The sequence below is a fragment of the Rhododendron vialii genome, chromosome 4a, assembly GCF_030253575.1.
Source record: "Rhododendron vialii isolate Sample 1 chromosome 4a, ASM3025357v1".
Classification (NCBI taxonomy): domain Eukaryota; kingdom Viridiplantae; phylum Streptophyta; class Magnoliopsida; order Ericales; family Ericaceae; genus Rhododendron; species Rhododendron vialii.
This window is the reverse complement of record NC_080560.1, coordinates 12,647,351-12,667,442: the sequence shown is the minus strand read 5'-3', so window position 1 is coordinate 12,667,442 and position 20,092 is coordinate 12,647,351. Positions and strand designations below refer to the sequence as shown.

At 38.2% G+C, this 20,092-nt stretch overlaps 2 protein-coding genes across 6 annotated transcripts; one reads left to right on the top strand and one right to left on the bottom strand.

Annotated features, from left to right (window-relative positions):
- Positions 1–1,109: 1,109 nt before the first annotated feature.
- On the top strand, positions 1,110–10,695 carry LOC131324389 (DEAD-box ATP-dependent RNA helicase 53, mitochondrial-like). Its single transcript, XM_058356336.1, has 8 exons — positions 1,110–1,701; positions 4,732–4,859; positions 5,048–5,459; positions 5,921–6,019; positions 6,148–6,372; positions 8,318–8,479; positions 8,813–9,295; positions 10,461–10,695. Exons 1-7 carry the CDS (start codon positions 1,243–1,245, stop codon positions 9,281–9,283), a joined length of 1,956 nt encoding a protein of 651 aa, XP_058212319.1. The 5' UTR covers positions 1,110–1,242; the 3' UTR covers positions 9,284–9,295; positions 10,461–10,695.
- Positions 10,696–11,796: 1,101 nt separating this feature from the next.
- LOC131324387 (OVARIAN TUMOR DOMAIN-containing deubiquitinating enzyme 11) lies at positions 11,797–18,100 on the bottom strand. Of its 5 annotated transcripts, none has more exons than XM_058356332.1 (11): positions 17,933–18,085; positions 17,646–17,723; positions 17,231–17,453; positions 15,793–15,866; positions 14,998–15,052; positions 14,733–14,807; positions 13,827–13,900; positions 13,668–13,716; positions 12,731–12,815; positions 12,269–12,325; positions 11,797–12,133 (listed from the first exon to the last, which is right to left on the bottom strand). In XM_058356332.1, exons 3-11 carry the CDS (start codon positions 17,417–17,419, stop codon positions 12,090–12,092), a joined length of 702 nt encoding a protein of 233 aa, XP_058212315.1. In that variant the 5' UTR covers positions 17,420–17,453; positions 17,646–17,723; positions 17,933–18,085; the 3' UTR covers positions 11,797–12,089. The 5 variants fall into 5 exon arrangements, with proteins under 5 accessions (XP_058212315.1, XP_058212317.1, XP_058212314.1 ...); XM_058356334.1 differs by lacking the exon at positions 17,933–18,085 and adding an exon at positions 17,824–17,866; XM_058356331.1 differs by lacking the exon at positions 17,646–17,723 and having other exon boundaries at positions 17,933–18,100.
- Positions 18,101–20,092: the final 1,992 nt, after the last annotated feature.

Sequence of the window (20,092 nt, the reverse complement as noted above, 5' to 3'; positions counted from 1 at the left end):
TTTACTAATTTTTCTTTTGATGATGTTTAAATGGATTCGGATCCTCTCCCATCTGGAGGGGCTCATGGAAAAATTGTTACATTTACCACAGATAGAGAAGAAAAGACAAACACATCTTGCCCTTAGCTACAATTAGCAAACTTGTTTTTTACCACTCGATCAATTAACAAGACAAAAGTTGGGCGTGAATTGTAAAGATGGCTGAAGAGGGTACTGGAACTAGGTGGATAACCAAATTAAAATTTTCGAGTTCGAACTCTTATTTGCTTGTTAATTTTTATTTATTTATTTATACCCAACTTACTAAGCTTTTAAATTAAGTTCAAACGAACTGTTATTCAGAATTTCCAATTACTTGAGATCGATTGATTAATATTCGCTTGAGATTTCGTTGTTTCGTAACTAAGTTAATTTAACTATACTTTTTACAAGTTGTTAAACTTTTAAATCAACTTGATCAATCAGACCCTAACTAGAACCAAGCGCTATGAGGTTGGCCTACTGGTTGTATATATAGCAACACTAAGTGTTGCGGGTTCAAATTTTGTAAAAAGAATTTTTAGGACCTCTTTGAACTAACTTTTCATTGAGTTATTGACACTATTTTTTTTAGTTATTTTTTTCCTTAATTTGTTTTTAAATTTGAGTATTTTCCTGATTTCTCTTGTCAAACCGAAAGATGTGAACTAATAAAATAATACTACTCCATAATTTAGTAAAAATTAAGGGAAAAATTCCGATGCAATATGAATCTTATTTGATAGATTTCGATGAGATCTTTTGAACGGTTGAAAAAAATTTTAAAAATTATTTTTGTAAATACATAATTTTTAAATTTGAAAATGATACGTAATTTCCTAAGGGACCAACTTTATGGGATGAAGTGAATAAGTTTTTTTTACGAAAATGAATTCAACACTCCCTTTTTGTTCATTGACATTTTTTTTTTATTCACGTTAAAGTACCGAATTGTCCTTGCAGAAAATAATGACTTTAAGGTAAAAGTAATTTAGTAATTTTACATAAATAAACAAAATGGGAATGTCAATGATTGACTATTGATAGCAAAACGAAAAATATCTCCTAAATCCTAATAACTCAACCGCCTCCGTTTTAACTGCTGCTGCTGCAACCTCCTCCGCTCCCTTTCACTAAACCCTACCAGAAACTCTCTCTCTCTCTCTCTCTCTCTCTCTCTCTCTCTAACTAAAACCCACCACAAAGTCGAACAAGAAGAAAGAGATGACGAGTGGTCTCGTCCTTCTGAGAAAATCAGCTTCGACTCGATCAACGATTGCCGCCGTAACATTCTCCCTCGAATCTCTCCTTCACCATCACATTCGCCCCCGCTCTCATTTCTCGCCCCCCGAACCTGACCTCGCTCTCTCCGCAAATGCACTCTCCGGCAGCGGTCGTATCGTCCAGAACTCCGCGTCGATCGGGCGGTGCCTCGGCGGCGGCTTCGGAGGAGCGTTGAGCGGAAGGAGCTTTCACGCCGGGCCCGCCTTCAATTTTAGGGCTTCGGTCCCGGCGTCGCGGCCCGAGTTCGCTGTGGATGATTTCGCGGCGGACGAGGACAAGTCCAGAGGCCACGGGACTGGTACTAGTGATGATGGTCTGGAGATATCTAAGCTTGGGATCTCCGAGCATATCGTTTCCGCTTTGGCCAAGAAGGGAATCACTAAGCTCTTCCCAATTCAGGTATCCATGTCTTTTAATTTTCTTGTAGTACGTATTATCTAGTAGTATGTTACATGGGTCCTTCGTTTTAGCTCAAGTACCCGGATGTGTCTGTTGGGAGTTTGTGGCCCAATTTGTGTGGGAGCAACGACAAAGTGTCCGCCACATCACTTGAATCCAATATACACTAAATGACACATATTCATTTAAAAGGCTAAGCCTTATAAGTGGTGAGCCATTCAATTGTATATTAAGGTCCAACTCTTTTTCTGTTTATCCGATGTGGGACTCAACGTTCACACATGTTCTAACAAATCTCCCTCTCATGTGTGAACCAAACATTGGGCCTTAACCTCTCTATGCATCCAAGCTCCCCCTTGATTCTGATCTAATACTCTCAACCCTATCTCCCGAACCGAACTGGGCTTATTCTGCACCCACTCAATCGATTCAATTCAGAGTCATCTCAATTGAGAGCCAACGTGCCTAGTCACCGGCACCATGCTCCCCGACAAGAACTCCATTGAGAGCAAATGTGCTCATTCACCAGCACCATGCTCCCCGACAAGTCAACTCCATCGACAATGAGCCATCCAATATAGCACTCCAACATCGAGCCGAGTCACCTTTTTGGACTTTATACCGCTCCACGAGTGTCTTCTATGCAAACCCATTCAATGGTGCGCTGAGAGTCTTCCCATAGATCGTCAACCAACGGCTCTGATATCAGTTTGTTGTAACGAACGCTATGAATGCAAGCTAAGAACGAGAAATTGAAAACTAAACAAGAAATCACAAAGACACAAGATATACGTGGTTCCCCAAGATGGGTACGTCCATGGGCGAGGAGAGAGAGGATTCACTAACCTACGTGAAGAAGAGATACAAAGAGCCGGCTATAATCCGTAACTCTAGAAAGACCACAATATGAGAGCCCAAAAGATACTTTAAAAGTTCCCCAATAGCCCTATTTATAATAGGCTACAAAAACGGGAACAACATAATTAACCAATGTGGGACTAAAGAATACAAGGCATTCCCAACAGTATCACCCGTATCAATTTTGTACACTCGGATCCTCTAATTGTCATGATATTTACGGAGAAGGAATATCAAATTAGCTAGAAAAGTAATGTTTCGAGTATTTCACGTGGACATGAAATAGCAAAAACATATTTTTCTTAACTCCTTTAAAAACATTCCTAAATATAATTTAGGGTACATAATCTAAAAATATTATTCAGTATATACTACAAACAATTGTTCAGGACGTGTCCCCGTACCCATACACCCCATACTCACACCCGAGTCCATGCAACATATTATATGTTGGGAAATCGGCCGAGCCAATAAACACACACGACACGAGAGATTTTTACTTGGTTCCCTAACTGTGTAATTGCATACATCCATAGCTCAAATAGGCAGCAAAGTGGGAAATTAGACCGGATGTGGCTTCACAAAACCCAGTATTGTACTCTTTGTAAGAACTTGATTTTTGGTAACTTTGTTGCTCATGAGCGTATCCTTACACTTGTTCTTATTAGATCTTTAATGGTGGACAATATTGTCGAGTATACCAAGTGCAAATGAGTCGAATGCTGAAACAGTTCACGCGGGGCTTAAGTGGTTCAAGTAGAAGATAACTTGGAGCAAGTTCATCGATTGGCGCCGAAATGAGCGAAATTTTATTGCCAATGTCACTTTGTAGCTTGCTATAGTGTCAAAAGGCTAAACTATAGCAATGCTGTTGCATCGGTTTTGGTGCCATTTTGGCACAATCTCAAATTCTGACCATTCGATGAAACCCATCTCATTTTTTATGCAAATCAAAGTGAGATTGTGCCAAAATGAGCTTATTCGTACAATTGTTCTTATGAGATCTTTAATGGTGGACAATATTGTCAAGTATAACAAGTGCGAATGAATCGAATGCTGGAACACTTTACGCGGGGCTGTGAAGTGATTCAAGTAGAAGATAGCTTAGAACAAGTTCGCCGGTTGGTGCCAAAACAATATTGCCAAAGTCATTTTTAAGCTTCCTAAAGTGTCAAAAAGCTATAAAATAGCAATGCCGTTGCACCAGTTTGGTGCCATTTTGGCCCAATCTCAAATTCTGACCATTCCATTAAACCCATCTCATTTTCGATGCAAATCAAATGGCTTGGGTGTTTTGGCAAGTTTGGCAATTGCCAAATTTGACATCAAGAATGGCATTGCCGAAATTTGGCATTGAATTTGGCACAAGGGTGTTGGGGATTTTACCAATCTTGATTCCAAATGTTGGTTTTGGCCTTTTGGCCCAAGCGCGGACTTGCTCTTGGTTATTAGCTTTTGATATGTTAGATGTAAGTTAGTTAGTTAGTTTAGGCTTGATGGGCAGTTATGCTGAGCTGATTATTCAAAAAAAGTGCACTGACGCTGAGCTGAACTCTAAGCTGTAAAGTGATTGGTCAGTTGAGGCGGTTAGTTTGTATATGAATAGAATGAGCAATGGCTCCGTAATGTAATGTTATCTCTCTATTGATTAATTCAATATGATAATGGAGTTCATTTCACAGAAGTTGTTAAAAAGTAAAACAGAGAGGTAAAAGTTACGATGGCAGTGTCACAGAGCAAGAGACTGAGGGCACATGTCCCCCAAACCCAAAATTAATTAATGTCAGAAACAGGTTGAAGCTTCTAGTTATTGGGAAGTTCTTAGCAGCACAGAACAAAAAAATATGTTTTCTATCTTTAAAATGCATGTTTGTTGAAAAATTAATGAATCACTGTTTTGGCTTGTGTCTAAATCAAGTGCGATTGATTTATAAATCTTGGTTGTGGTTTCCATGGTGCAGTATGTTTTGCCTTATTTCATCTTTCCGATGTTGCTGGCAGACAACCTTGACTTTGTCCAACTTGTAATTTATCCACCACCCGAATACCAAGAACATACAAATTATTCAATCACTTTTGTAGCTCAGATTCATCATTTAACATACCCTTCCCTTCTGGGGAGTATAAATACTGAAGCATTGTTTTTATTGTTGTAATCTTTGCGTTGAGCAGAAAGCTGTGCTGGAACCAGCAATGCAAGGACGTGACATGGTAGGTCGCGCTAGGACAGGAACAGGGAAGACCCTTGCTTTTGGCATTCCCATCATGGATAAGATCATTCGGTTCAATGAAAAGCATGGGTTTGTTCAATGACTCTTTTGATGAACTTGGTTCTTGAAAATTTCCTGCACATATATTCATTTTATTTTGTTCCAGAGTTGGTTGTGTGATCTTTCCTTTTCTTTTCTTCTTCTTTCCCTTGATTTGAGTTTGCATATTTTTGTGACATCTGCTTCACTCTTCAAAAAATTCTATTTATATGCTATAGATGTGGAAGAAATCCTTTGGCGTTACTTTTGGCCCCAACTAGAGAGCTTGCTCGCCAAGTTGACAAGGAATTTTATGAGTCTGCTCCCAAGTTGGATTCACTATGTGTCTATGGCGGCGTGCCCATCTCACAGCAAATGAGTAAGCTTGACCATGGCGTTGATGTGGTTGTTGGCACCCCTGGACGGGTTATAGATCTGATCAAGAGAGGTGCTTTGAATTTATCGGAAATTCAGTTTCTTGTTCTTGATGAAGCTGATCAGATGCTTAATGTCGGCTTTGCGGACGACGTCGAGACTATTTTAGAGTATCTGCCAAAGAAACGTCAGAGCATGATGTTCTCAGCAACAATGCCAAGTTGGATTAGGAAACTTACCCAAAAGTACCTAAAAGATCCATTAACAATTGATCTTGTAAGTGTGCGGGTTTGCTTTATTGTTTGTTCAACTTTTCCTTCTTGAATTAACCTCTTTTTGGTCGTTTTAAAACCTTCTTCACTGAGATAATCTTTGTACTGGTCACTGTGAAGATGCCTATTGTGCTATTAAAAGCATCGTATTATCTGACCTTAGCTTTCGCTTCACTTTCTCATATTTTGCGAGTCTGACAGATTCAAAAGCTAGAGTGAAAAGGGTTTTGAATTCTTCACGAGGCATTTAGTACTTATCTTGCCAACTTGAGGCCTAAATTTAAGTGAAATATGCGCCTAGTATCAAATGCGCAATGTAGTTAAATTTTGCTCTTTATTTATTTTTTCTTGTGTAATTTGACATATGTAATGGTAATGTGTTGCATACTTAAGCTGCTGCAAAGAGGAAAACATGTCCACTACAATTTGATTACTAACGCGGCTTCTGCTAAATGTGAACTGTAGGTAGGGGATTCTGATCAGAAGCTGCCAGATGGAATTTCTCTATATGCAATTGTGTCTGAGATGTTTGAGAAATCATCAATCATTGGACCTCTGATAACGGTATGAATCCAATTTGTAATGTCCATTCCTGTCCCCGTGTTGAGATCTAATCTGTTTTCCTCCCTACACTAAACTTTTGAATGACTTCTATCTTTATTAACATCCTTCCCTTCTGATATGTGCCTTAGGAACATGCAAAAGGAGGTAAATGCATTGTTTTCACACAGACAAAGCGTGATGCTGACAGATTAGCATATTCTATGCAAAGAAGTTTCAAATGTGAAGCTTTGCATGGCGATATTTCACAAAATCAGAGGGAGAGAACTCTTTCAGGATTTCGAGATGGTCGCTTCAATGTTTTAGTGGCCACTGACGTTGCTGCTCGCGGCCTTGATGTACCAAATGTTGATCTGGTGCGTTTGGCATTTTATTTCCTTTGTTGTTCCTTGTTACTCTAATGGGAATGCTATAGCATGTACAAAAGGTTGAGAAGCTGATGTCTTACAGGGGACTTAATATTTGTTTCCTCAATCTTAACCACCTTGCATGCTAGCCCCTTCTCTTCTCAGGAGAAAATGAAATAAGAAAAGACCCAATAATTACATGATAGAGAAAGTTAGAAGTTGGAAAACTATCCTCTTGATGTGCCAAAAGTATATCTGGCAGTCCATGGTGCGGGTGAAGCAATATGATGTGCCCTGTGAATGTATCGTGATTTTGGTATTTTAGTATCTTGTCACAGTTGTTCTCTTCTGTCTTTCCCCACTTATTTGCTAGTACCTATGAAGCACGGGTACTTCAGAAATGTCGCGGTACCCGTACCGGGTACGGGTACGGCGCCGGTACGGCAAAATTTGATCGGGTATTTTTGATAATTTTGGGTACAGCAAGGGTACGGCAAGGGTACAGGATGGGTACGGCATGGGTACGTTTTAGCCCAAAATGATTTTTTTTTCAAAATTTTAGGGATTTTTTTGTAAATAATTATAAAATATGGGCTTATTGTGTAATTTTTTTGTCTTTTATATACACATACACGTTTACTGAGTCACTGAGAGAGGCAGCGGTCTAGGGCTCCAAATCGGAACAGAAGACGTAAGTTCTCTCTCTTTTATATACACATACACGTTTACACTGAGTCAATGTTTGTAAGTACTGTTGGTATGTAAGGAACAAGGAACTCGTCTAGCTTTGATCTAGGCATGTTGAACTTGATGTATGAACTTCGAACTTTTATCTATGTTACTTTTTGTTGGTAAAATGGGTTTATATTTCATTTAAAGCAATAAAAAATAGAAAAAAATTATATATCTATTCGCCGTACCCGTACCCTACTTTTTTGAGGTTTTGCCGTTTTTCGTACCCGTACCCGTGCTCCATAGGCTAGTACTATTGTTATTGTGCCTCAGTTTATCAATTGATTTTACATTCATGATGTGGCCTCCTTGGTCCCACCTTGCGGTTGTGGGGTGTTTTCTCTGCAACAATAGAGCAAGGTCTGATGAAGTTTTGGTTTGTGGAGATGGTGGATGTGGCCAGTGTTTTCAAAAGCGAATGCGCAATGCGAGGCATTTTATCCCTCATGCGGAGAGTTGTAAACTTTGAGGCACTGATTTAGAATGTTAATCCTAAGTTTTGAAAAGTTTGGAATGGCATTTAAAAATTATGGAACAGAGATGGAATAATAAGATGCTAAATAAAATTATAAGACCTCCTCCAAACTTAGAAATACATGTATATGTATGTAATTAAAGCTGATTTACTCTAACAAGCTAAATCTATCTTCATATGTCATCTCTAAATAGTACGCCAATGTTTATTAAAAAAGAACATAGCTCTTCTTTATGTTAGTGCTCTTCCTAGGCATAGCCATTGCCTGATGACTTTAGTCATCTATCTCATTAATTGCCATAGGCTATCAGGTTCTCTCTCACTCTCTCTCTCTACCATCTTTTTCAAAAAATCTCTCTCTCTCTCTCTACCATCTTTTTCAAAAAAAGCGTATGCCTCACATGAAATGCATAAAAATGCTCAAAAAGGGCACCTTGTGCTATTGCCCCAAAGGTAAGGCATACACCTTGGGATGGTAAATGAAAGCCTTGAGGCTTTTTTTGGACACCTCGTGTTGATTTGGAGCCTTGAGGCGAGCCTCAACTTAGCCTGTGAAAAATTCAACTTGAATTTGCTTTTTTGGTGCATAATTTTTCTGTAATTGAAATTGTGTTCAGATCTTTGGTCCAATATTTTGGTGCATAGGATCATTAGTGGTTTTGCACTTCAAGTGTTGTCATCGCCACTCTAGTGTTCTGTATCTTCTCTCCTGTGGTTTATTAAGAGCCTGCTTTTTTCGCTGGGCAGATTATACACTATGAACTTCCAAGCACTTCGGAGATCTTTGTTCATCGATCTGGCAGAACAGGACGCGCTGGCAAGAAGGGAAACGCGATTCTCATTTACTCATCAAATCAAGTAAGGGATGTGAGGTTGATCGAGCGGGATGTTGGATGTAAATTCATAGAGGTACTTTTCTATTTTATGCTTGGGTGTCCTGCACTTTTATATGCTAAGCTATTCGTCCAACATGTTTGGAACAAACTCAGTCCAACTGGAGTGTGGAGTTCTGGTTGGAAGCTAGAATGTCACAAGGCTGAAGTTTGGGTGGGTTGGACGATTCAAAGCTTCTTAATGCTGTGGGGGTGGTGGTCTTATGGCATTATGCTTTTCTGGTGTTGGTTGGACTTGTACTACGCTACTGATAATTGCTCTGAGTTTTTGTGTGTGAATGGCTTAAATTCCACCAATGATAGGAGTATCTTCTAACAGCTATATTGACTAATTTCCATTTAATATCAGCTTCCAAGGATTTCTGTTGAGGGTGGACCCAGCAACATGTTCGGTGACATGGGTTCAAGCCGTTTCAGCTCTTATGGAGGTAATGGCAGGAGTCGATTTAGTGATTCAGGTTTTGGTCGTTCTGGTGGCGGCTATGGTGGTCACTCATCTGGTCGTGGTGGTGGTTTTGGTGAACCTGGCTCCAATCGTTCAGGTTATGGTGCATCTGGTTCTGGTCGATCGGGTGGTGGGTATGGCGGACTTGACTCAAGCCGCTCAAGCAATTCTGGTGGTTATGGGTCTGGCCGTTCCAGTAGATTTGGGAACCTTGGTGGCTCTGATCGGTCAAGTGGTGGTGGGGACTTTGGCTCAGGTCGTTCTGGTCTATTTGGTGATGTTCACTCAACCAGAGACAGTCGTGACTTTAGTGATACTCGTTCTAGTCGTGGTGGCTTTGGTGATGACAATACTTGGAGGAAAAAGTCGTTCTAACTTTATGGCGAGGTAAGTCTATGCTGCTCTTCCACCAGTGCTTAATGAGCTTAAACTTGTTTCGTGGTATCTTCATGCTATATATAGTGGTGCTATAATTCCTGATACTGATATTGCAGATTAGTTGTATATTTATCATTTAAATGTACTAATAGAGAATTAGAAGCAATCTTTGCATAGCTAAATTTAGTGTCGTGAGACAGGTTTTTCCATATTGTGGTACCTATGTCCCGAAGTGTGGGGTTCTATTTTGGGAATTCTGGTTGTGACCTATATTTACAGTGCGATACACTAATTCGCAAATTAAGTAAATAGTAATGCATCTTGTGCAGAAAGCACTAAAGAGCTATGGTAACGAACATCAGTATTTCATGTCATCTGTCGTAGAAACAAGGCAGGCTAGTATCTCTAGGTTGAACGAGGTGGTTTAGCTTGGTAAATAGCCCAAATGCTTAGATTTTTGAGAATCAGCTCCGCCACAAGAAAGTCTTAGGGCCTTCCAGGTAGAAAGCTATCACTGCAATGGCTTAGGGCGCTGGAGGTGGAGGAGAGATTCCCTTGAGAAAAAGTTTTATTTCATCTCTTCAGCAGTGCAGTCTGTCGTTTTTTGTTTTACTGGTAACTTGCTTTTTTCACGTGGGGGTTTTGTAGACTTTGCAACTTTGCTTATATTGCTTTCTCTTGAGATAGCTATATGAGCAACGTTGTCCTTGTTAGTACTTTTTGTCATGTAGTTCATCCTTGTTTCCTCCCTTTCTGAAAGAATGAAACATCAAAAGCTCCTTTAGGAGCTTTTGTTTATTACCCTATAACTAACGTATGCTAATATCTAATTGCTTGTTTTACAATGGGTGAGAATTGGATAACAACTATATTTCAGGCTGGTACTGTCATTGGTGCAGGAACCTTTTTATAAACCTACTTTTATCTTTCCCATCTTATGAATTGCACTTTGAATTTGGAAATTTTGAGAAGCCTATTTTGAATGCGAATTTTCTGATAACTGTGGTGAATGGGCACAAAAATGTCATTGCTGCAATTTTTAGATTAAAATAGCTGAATAAAATCAAGAAGATGCTCACTTGATATGGCAATCTTTTACGTAGACTGTTTTTAAGTGTTTTGAGTTTTGAAATTGTTGTTTTAGCTTTAACATGGTACTGGCTTGCCGTTTCAGAAATGAGAACTACAGAGGTCTGCGTCGAGGATTGAAGCAGGCAATTAGGAATCTGGTAGTTGGAGAGTGTGGTGGGGTTGTGTGCTCTACTTCAGACTCTGCTGCTTATATTTTTTTTGTACTCATTATGAGAGCGTGTATATAGATTGTCTCCTGCTTAGTATTAGATACAGTAAGAAGTATCCTATATGTAATTTATGTCACATCAATGGAAAATAGATCGTCTTTTGCTGTCTGCTGTATGCTAGGATTTTGATCATTTGTGTGAGGTTGATTCCAGATCGTGACTCCTTGATCATCTGAAAATCCGATGAGGCCTCTGTATGCTGTCTGTTTCACATTCAACATTTTGGGATTCAAAAAGGCAGAAGGAATCAGTTCCAGGATATTTGTTTTTAGATTGACAGTTAGTTCCAATTTATTTACACGGCAAATATTTTGGGCGTCAAGGGAAGTTCATTTAATTTTGCTGGAAATTTCTAACAATGTTTAAAATGTCTGAAAAGGAATAATGGGATAGCATTGAATTGAATTGTCCTGATGTTGGTTTTTCCCCCCCTTATCCAAGATGATAGTAAGAGATTGCATCCATTATAGGAAGATTCAAGTGGTCATCCTAGGTAGCCAACCCTCCAACCTGGGGAGCCTGTTGCCCCTAAGGGACAGCACGATGTTGTTTTGCTTCATTCACACCTATTCAACAAATTAGCACAATGCAATAGCGGTAAGAGCTATTTCAGAATTTGTAGGTAATTTCTTGCCCATAAAAAGGGAGGCCAAACGACATTGTAGGTAATTTGTTGAATGGGTGTGAATGAAGCAAAACAATGTCGTTTTGCCCGGACAACACACGTCGCAATTCCCAACCCTCTCACTGCTCTCTTAGAAAAGGAGTGCGTGACACCATCGACATCCCTACCAATAGGTATGAACCTGCAATACCTAAATTGTTTCTGTACCTGCATTTCCTCAACTACTACTGCAATATTTCATTTTGCATTCTCCAAATAGAAGCCAAAACTGATTCAATAAAAGCGTTTGTTGATGTTTCTGCAGCAATCTTCTCAATCAGCTTTTGTGCATTACCTTTCCATTGACGGGGAACAATTTTTGCTAGTCCAAGTAGTGAAGGACAACTATGACTGTGAAAGGGTGCATATTGTTCAATCTGATCCTTCAAAGGATATAAACTCTCATGTATTTGTAAGTTCTGAAATCTTCCGAATATTTGTAAACTGACATGCTTAAAGGGTTCTTCTTAAAAAATGTCAAAAGAGATTAGCGGACCAGCAACGTTAAATACTAAAGACCGTTGCCAAAATGGCGGCTCAGTTCATGCACGGAAAAGAGAGAACATATTATTCCACCGGAAAATCAAATGAGCGTGGCAGTCTGAATTTATTTCTATTTACCACCGCCGGAAGTTACAATGCTGTAGAGGATAAGTGAGACGCAATTATTCATGTACAAGTTCTGGAAAGCTATTTTCCCAGCACACCCAACTCCTTATATATTAAGCAAGAAAAACAATTGAATGTCATGTAGTGTGTAATTTCGACTTGCCAAATTTGGATGAAGGTAGACTATCCAAAAAGTTGATCTTTCATACTAATTACAAGCCGGAAAGCCCTAGAAAAGCCAATGCTTTTTCCTCGGCGCTCTAGTTGGAACATCTGTAAAATGGCGGGGAAAATCCAAGTCAGCTGAAGTGAACTAAATATTGTCATAAATCAGCTGAACTGAACTACACATTGTCATTGGAAATTTCTGAGCGAAAGAGAAATAAAACGTGCAGGTGCATTCATTACCTCCGACTCCATACAACGAATTGTAGTGTACTTCGCTCCAAAAGCTCAACCATATCTCTGGAGAGAGAAAAGACCAATCATACACAAGTACGTATACAGATATATGCACATAAAATGACTAATCCAACTCAATAGAAAAGGAAAGGCAATAACAGAGCAAACTAATCTCCGTAGATTAATTTTGAATAATAAAGTTGAAATTTTTTGGTTGAGATATGCTTGGATTAAAAAGTCTCTTGGTTTAATTAACAGAGCAACAGAGGTTCATTGCACTATTTTGACTTAGAAACTTGTTTTTCAAACCCAGATTTTAATGACAATAACAAAGCAATGTCGTTTGGTAAAACTAAGTTTTGTTGTAGAAGCAAACAATACACAAAAAGTTAAAAAAATTGATCAAAAACCAGTTCACATAATGCACAGAAAATGGGCATAAAATTTAAACACAATATGAGATGGAACCTCTGGAAGGATTCTTGTCCTTGGGAAGGATCTCAATGTAGCAGGTATCTCGAAAAGAGGTGACCAAACAAATTTTCACTTCGAACTGCAAAATATCCAAAGAAAGAGCTAGAGATCACTAGAGTAATAATCAGACATTATATAAGAGAAAAATGCACTAATCAACAGTGCACACATTTAAGTAATGTAGTCCTTGTGAAAGTACAATACAACATATAAAGTTTTAGAGAGCATGTGAACTAGAAAAGAATCACAACAATAGAGGATTCATGTAGCTCTCAGGATCTCATCTGATTAAGATATCTGCTAGGCTCATTTTGTGTTTCGTAGGTAAGTTCACTGCACGTAAAAATATAAGTTTGCTTTGGAGTTTGGATATTTATTTTCTAAGGGTATATTTGCTTGACGTGGTCATATTAAACGTGGTCATATTAAAGGTCCATAACAATTTTTAAGGGTAAAAGAGTTGAAACTTTTATTTGGAGGTAGCCCAAGTAGTACGAAAGTGAAACAGCCTTGTAGGTAAAATAGAATGATCATTTTGAAGAAAATGCAGTGTATAATATCTATTGCAGGTTACCAAAACACCCAATTTAAAACCACGAAAGGATATGCTCATCAACACAATTTTTAAAAGCACACGAACCTAGTTTGAGCAAGTTTGAAGTACACTTGCCAAGGTTTAAGAACACGTAGAAACAGTACATAACAAGTGCCGACCACCGAGTGTTACAAAACAACCAATGCTTAATCATGTCATCAACTCATCAATCCCATCATCTATTCTCTCCATGTATGCCATAACACCACATTGTTCAAACAATGAAGAAAACACTAAAATGATGATGGTGGAGAGAAGCAGAAACCATAGGTACAAAAATTGCCTCTTAAAAGTTAAAACTCGAAAATAATGTGAGAAGTTGTAAAATTGACTTACACAGTCTGCAGCTCCTTGCAGAGTAATATGATCCCCCCATTCTCCCAATCTAGAGCCAAAGAAGAATTTGAATAAGGAGTAGATTACAAACCAAACAATAATCAAGAAAACATGCTATAAGTTCCCAGGAAAAGAATTAGCATCACCCAGATGTCTGACTTTTTCATCTTCTTGACGTAGCTTCTGTACTTCATTGGGACATAACCTTCATAAGACTTTCTGAAATGCTTCAGCTGAAAAAAGTTTAAGAATTTAGTATTTACCTCAAAACCAATGAACTTCCCGCCACTGCAAAATTGACTAAAAGATTAAAGATTGCTAAGTGTGTGTGTTTGTAACCTCAAATTTGTCTATACAAGTTAACTAGCGTACCTATACAAATGCATAAATATACATAGTAACCCATAAATATGTCGGCAAGAGATAGACCAATTAACGCACCGGTAAGGAGGATTGATTTGATACACATGGAAGGTGGTAAAAGAGAGAGGAGGGTTAAGGAGGACATCAGCTGAGGTGACAAAACATGACATGGTTTCTTAAACTAAATAGAGGGGATGATTAGGAATAAAATCATCAAAATCCACATAGACAAGCCCAACTACTTGGGACAAATGGCTTGAAGAGAAATGGTAATGTTATAAAATGCACGTGAAGTTATGTCTAACATGAAGTAAATAATGGGAAGATGTTGAGGAAAACTTTTGGAACGTCGCAAATACCAAATCCCAACCCATTTCAACATAAGATCAATACGAATAGGTCTACAGTCAATCCAAAGAAATCGACTCTAACATGAAAGTCATCGAATACTGCTCAAGAAAAACGAATACCCATAATGAGCATTTGTAGATCACGAAAATATAAAGAAAAAGTTCAAGTTGTACTCAAACCCGGGGTAGGCAGAGCAATGTATCAACCTCTACCACTAAATTTAAGTTATTTAACTCCTGTTGTCAGCAGTATCCCATTTTTTTTTTATCAGCAAGCAGTATCCCATTTACTACACAGTACATAGATGAGTATTTAGCGACGCAAGTACATGAAAGAGTTTCCTGGAAACACCTGCTTGACAACCTTCTTCCGTACATGTTTGTGATAATCTGGATTGCGAAACAACTGATCTGCGAGGGCTCGAAACTGTTCAATAAGTCAACCATAAAAATTACGTAGTAGATTGCGACAAAAAATGAAGTAAGCAACTAAGCACAAATTGGTGCAAGAACATAAAGGTATTTATCTATGTAAAGATGATGGACATAGGTAAATCAATGCACAACTGATGCAGTTTACTGTCAATACTAATATGAAACTAATGTATGATGCCAACCTGACAATTGCCATCTCCCTCCATTTGCAGTTCAGCTAAACCATATGTAGCCAATCTGAATGACAGCAAGGGTATTACTGTCAAATCAAAAAGATATGCATAGGATGTGAAGCACAAAATCCCAACTCTGACTGTTAGTCTGACAATTATGCCACTATGCCAGTTAGTACTCCCTCCATTTCAACTTCTTTGTCAATTTTTGGAGGAATCAAACTTTTTAAGGGAACACAATTACTGCAATTTACGAACTTTAACTTTCTGAAAAATGACCTTCAGTTGGTTTTTGTTATGTGCTAAATGTGTGGTGCTGTACTTGAGCTAGATTTCTGGCACCAAATTGTTGCTCCTTACTCCATGGTGGAATTCACTTTGAGAGAGAGTCTTTCCAAAAACTTTGGCATCAATTTGACCTTTTGTGTCAACACCAGGAATCTTAATCATCAAGTAAACCCCAAACATATATACAATTTTTCACTTAGCACATAGTACTCTGCGCAATGGAGGTCAATGAAGAGACTGGCAACACAAGTATAAGACAGTATGAGACTGTTTGCACAAGGGCACTTGAAGACCTAGTGGCAATGACATTCAAAGTGTTACAAGGAATTTCAAACCAATTCTAGAAACTCTGAAGAATGCACAAGCATGTCAATCATAAAACCAATCAAGGAAAAGCTAAGGAGTGAAGAAGCATCTACGGCGTCTATTAATAACCCTCAAGTTTTAACTAGGAATTTAGGAGTTCTCCTAACAATCGTGACTAAATGCATAAGAGAAATAGAGATAAATCATAACCTTTCGGAGAGCCGCTCATGGTCTAATGTTGCATCACTCACGTCAGGTATTTCCCCATTAATGCGAGGAGTGAGCTGCCAAAGCAATGAACTAATCAGGACATACACTCCAGATAGCTAATGCAATGTTTTAATATCCAGAAAACAAAAAAGATAAAAGAAGGTTCATTTGTTAATATATGCCAGATACTCATCTCCATAACGGTTATTGGTGTTTAGAATAATTGTACAGCTACACCATGAAAGAATGACAGTCACACCACACACTGAACTGCTGAAGGAAGATTTGGTCGGCTGTTTTCCTTCTACTCGTCCATACACACCTAGGTTAATATAACAACCATAATGGTCCCGCAAAAAACAATTTTAAAAATGGACAAGATTGACTTTATCCAGCACTTGTGTTGGTGCAGGCCTGCCCACCGACATGACTCCCCAGCAATTTTGAGATCTGACATGCTGCCTTGTGCACCTAGTTGTGTTCATCTTTACTCCTTTCCCATTTCTTTCAGTCTCTGTCCAAGTTCTCTCCGTTGTCTTCTTACACCTAGTTGTCTTCCTCTTTACTCCTTTGCCCCATCCTCTTCCACCATCACCATCACCACCTCCTCCTTGCCACTACCACCCAACGGCCACCACTCCCACCAACCACCATCCATGCTAGACTGACCAAACCCACAGTTTGCTATGAGACTCTCGATTTGTGGGGTTGCTATTAGATCTTTCAAGGTTTGTGTATAGGACAATCCATGTTACCATGATATCCACATTTAAGTGAAGTTGATATTGCCTTGGGTGAATCACGACAGAGGTACCTAGTTGGCAAGTTAACAACGCTGTATCCTTGAATTCGTTTTCCATATGTTTTTTGTTTTCATTGCTGACCACACAAGTAGTCTAAGAGTTTCCATTCAGAAAACATAGTAACGCTAAGGATACGCATGAGTTCACAAAAACAAAGGTGATATTACAATTGCTGTATTATGTAGAAACATGTGGTAAGGCCAGATGTTGGGAAGTTCAGACCTATGTTCATGAAATATATGGCTTATGGCTGAACTAGAAATGTCCAAAATCCAAAGTTCAGTTGAGTGATGCCTAGTTAGGACAAGTTGTTCAGTCTCAGGTGTACATCGGTGGAAAATAAAGATAAAAGAGAGATTTCCATGATACAAGGCTTACTTAGATGGACTAGGCATACGCTTCTTCAGTTTCATGGATCAGCAACAAATGGACAAATAACTAACCAAACAAATTACACAAAAATCATGATGGAGGACTAGCACTTGTAATATAAATACCATGAATGCGATAAAAACTCAATCTGTACAGGAGTAGATTAACTCTGGGAAGGTTTAACTATAAAAACGAATTTCCAACTAATTAATTCTGGGAAGGTTTAACTATAATATAGAAGCTTGTCTAAAATTGTAAGATACCGGGATCGAGTCCAAATGGGAGAGTCTTTTCCCAAGCCTGCCATCATTCCTCGGAGATTCTTCTGCTAGTATTCTGGAAATTACTTCGTCATCCTCCGTATCTTGGAAACTACTGTTCAAACTTGAACTTGAGCTCGCACTTGCACTTGCACTCGCACTCGCGCTCTTGTTGATATAGTGTTCATTCATATTAAATCAATGCTTAATAGCAGCAGATACCACCCTAAGGTAAAATTCAAGAAAGAGGAACCAAATAAATCAATTCTTTCAACTACGAAGAGCACAATTAAATAATTCATATGAAACAAAAACATAAAGGAACAGAAAAAGTCAAACATCAAGAAAGAGTACAGATTAGATTCATAGCAAAACTTAGCAACAGTATTCACATATATTAAAGTGCTAATGGAAATACCAGAAGTCTTAATCAATGAATCATCTACTTCCAATGCCCACACAAATTTTCATCCAAAAGCATCATAAGTTCAAAGCTCTGGTACAGAAAAAAGAATTCAGATACCCAACCCCGCATCATTATTTGACCGAAAAAGCAGATACCCATCATTCAATACCCATCAAATTAAGATAAAAACCTGAACTTGTGACTAAATTCCTCAGAAAATGCAAAAATAGAGCAGCTGTTTCCTAAAACAAGTCATCAAAACTGGAAAGTACTAATGATTGAGAGATGTTAAAGATTACTCAGAGGTGAAGGAGAGAGAATTGTGAGATGTTTGAGAAGATTTGGATTGAAAGTTATTTGTGTTTTTTCCGACAAGAAAAGAACGCTTCGGGGAACCGATTTCATGAGCCGTGTTGCCTTCGTCCATTGGGTGTGTGCTGGAATTGGGGAAAAATAAGGAGACGAAATCCAAAAAAACCGGTGGGCAAAAAAATTTCATTTTGACCCCTGGAATTTGGGCAATGTGTGAATTATCCTTCATGTTCAGTTATTACCACACAGTCCCTTGTCATTCGTGGACGAGTGGCTCTCCTCTCAAAAAAATTTATTCGTTCGTGCTTTTTTGCATTAAATGATTTTTTATCTATTTTTTACTTTTTAAATATATATAGCGTACCTTTTTTTAAAAACTAAAAATATTATTAAAAAATAAAAAAAATGACTGAAAGACAAAAAAATACTCAACTCTATAAAATTTGTTTCTTTTAAAAAACCTATCTTAAAACTAATAACCATAGCCAAAAAAATTTCAATGACCTTGATATCATTGTATTGTGGATTTGATCTCACGGGCTTATATATATACAGATATGTATGTACATGGTATATTTATGTACTCACTATTTTGTTATCAATACATGTATCTATATATGTGTGTGTGAGTAGAATACATATAAGAAATTCACGATCCCAGTCAATATTCCTACAATAATTTTATGCTCTACTTGAAACTTGTGGAAATGAAAAGAAAATAATTAAGAGAGAAAGTAGAGGAAAATTTGGAGAGAAAATAGGAGGAAAATCAAATTCATTTTGTTATTTTCCCTTCTTCTTTTTTTATAGGAATCCAAACAAGAGAATAGAAAAAACAAAACAAAGAGAAAAATACAGAGGCTTTTCCCTCCCACCGCCGTCTAAATGTGTGAACCATTGGGGGGAGGGGAAGGGAGAAGAAGGACATTGGGGGTGGCTAGGGTTTTAGAGAGAGAAAGAGGGAGGGAGGGGGAGAGAAACACATGGACTCCTAAAGTGCCAAAACTCAAGGTGAAATGATAAGTGTACCGACCAAATGACTATCGATGGGGTACCGACGGCCTTGCGGGGCCTACTACGGGTTCCACATGGATAATCCGAAATATTCAATAATTTAAAAAAAATGAGTGGGCCCGAGAAAAATTATCTCAATACGATATATATGTATAGGTGGTCGATTTAATCTTCTATTTTTTCATTCAAGATACTAGTTTTTTTTTTTAATTATTGAGCATTTCGGATAATTCGTGTAGAATCCGTAGTAGGCCCCGCGGAGCCATTGGTAACCCATCGGTATAAAACTCGTCGGTACCACTAGCAGTCCTCAAACTCAAGGGGGTTAAAGTGAGATTTTCCCAACAAATAATATTTCTAGCCTATTTCTTTGACTATTTTACCTGAGTTAGAATTAGTAAACATAGTAAACAAAAACAAATATCCTCTTCTAGAGACTTTTATGTTAAACTCCAAACTTAATTAACGTAAACGTCTTGTATTAAGTTTGGATAAGCCGAACACACATCCAAAGAGATTCCAACATGAAAGCTGCTACGTACCCACACAGACAAAAGCACACAATTGTGCACAGATTTTTTTATGGGGCCCACCAAGGGTCCCATACAACCAATCCAAGCCGTACATAAAATGTAAAACACTTTTTCAAGGGTCTCCGTGAAAAATCAGCTTAATCTGATATATACTAGTTCTCGATCCAATTATCTAATTTTTCATTAAGATTTCAGGATAATGAAAAATTAAATAATTGAATCGAGCATCTATAAGTATCGGATTGAGCTGATTTTTCACAGACACCCTTGAAAAAGTGTTTTACATTTAATAAATGACTTAGATTGTTTGTGTGAAACCCGTGGTGAATCCCATAAAAAAAACTATGCACAATCTATGCAATAAAATGTATGTGTGGACAGACTTTCTGTTCCAACATTACCCTTTTAGACCAGTTCACAGCCAACTCTTACGCGCAAGACTCTTTGATCATTTATTACGTATATTTTTTGTTTGATTATTTCTTATTATTTATTAGTGACTGAAAAACTCTTTCAAACAAATATAGGTTTTGACCATTGGGTATAGGGATGCCCATCTCGGCCGACCCGTCCAAATCTGATCTGTTATCTGCCCCGAAC

Coding starts and splice junctions, on each gene's coding strand:
- LOC131324389 (XM_058356336.1), top strand. CDS start 1,243: ATGACGAGTGGTCTCGTCCTTCTGAGAAAATCAGCTTCGACTCGATCA. Junction 1,702..4,731: donor CTAAGCTCTTCCCAATTCAG/GTATCCATGTCT, acceptor TGCGTTGAGCAG/AAAGCTGTGCTGGAACCAGC. Junction 6,373..8,317: donor ATGTACCAAATGTTGATCTG/GTGCGTTTGGCA, acceptor TTCGCTGGGCAG/ATTATACACTATGAACTTCC.
- LOC131324387 (XM_058356331.1), bottom strand. CDS start 17,419: ATGAATGAACACTATATCAACAAGAGCGCGAGTGCGAGTGCAAGTGCA. Junction 15,867..17,230: donor CCCATTTGGACTCGATCCCG/GTATCTTACAAT, acceptor TTGCTTTGGCAG/CTCACTCCTCGCATTAATGG. Junction 14,808..14,997: donor AGGGAGATGGCAATTGTCAG/GTTGGCATCATA, acceptor CTTATTGAACAG/TTTCGAGCCCTCGCAGATCA.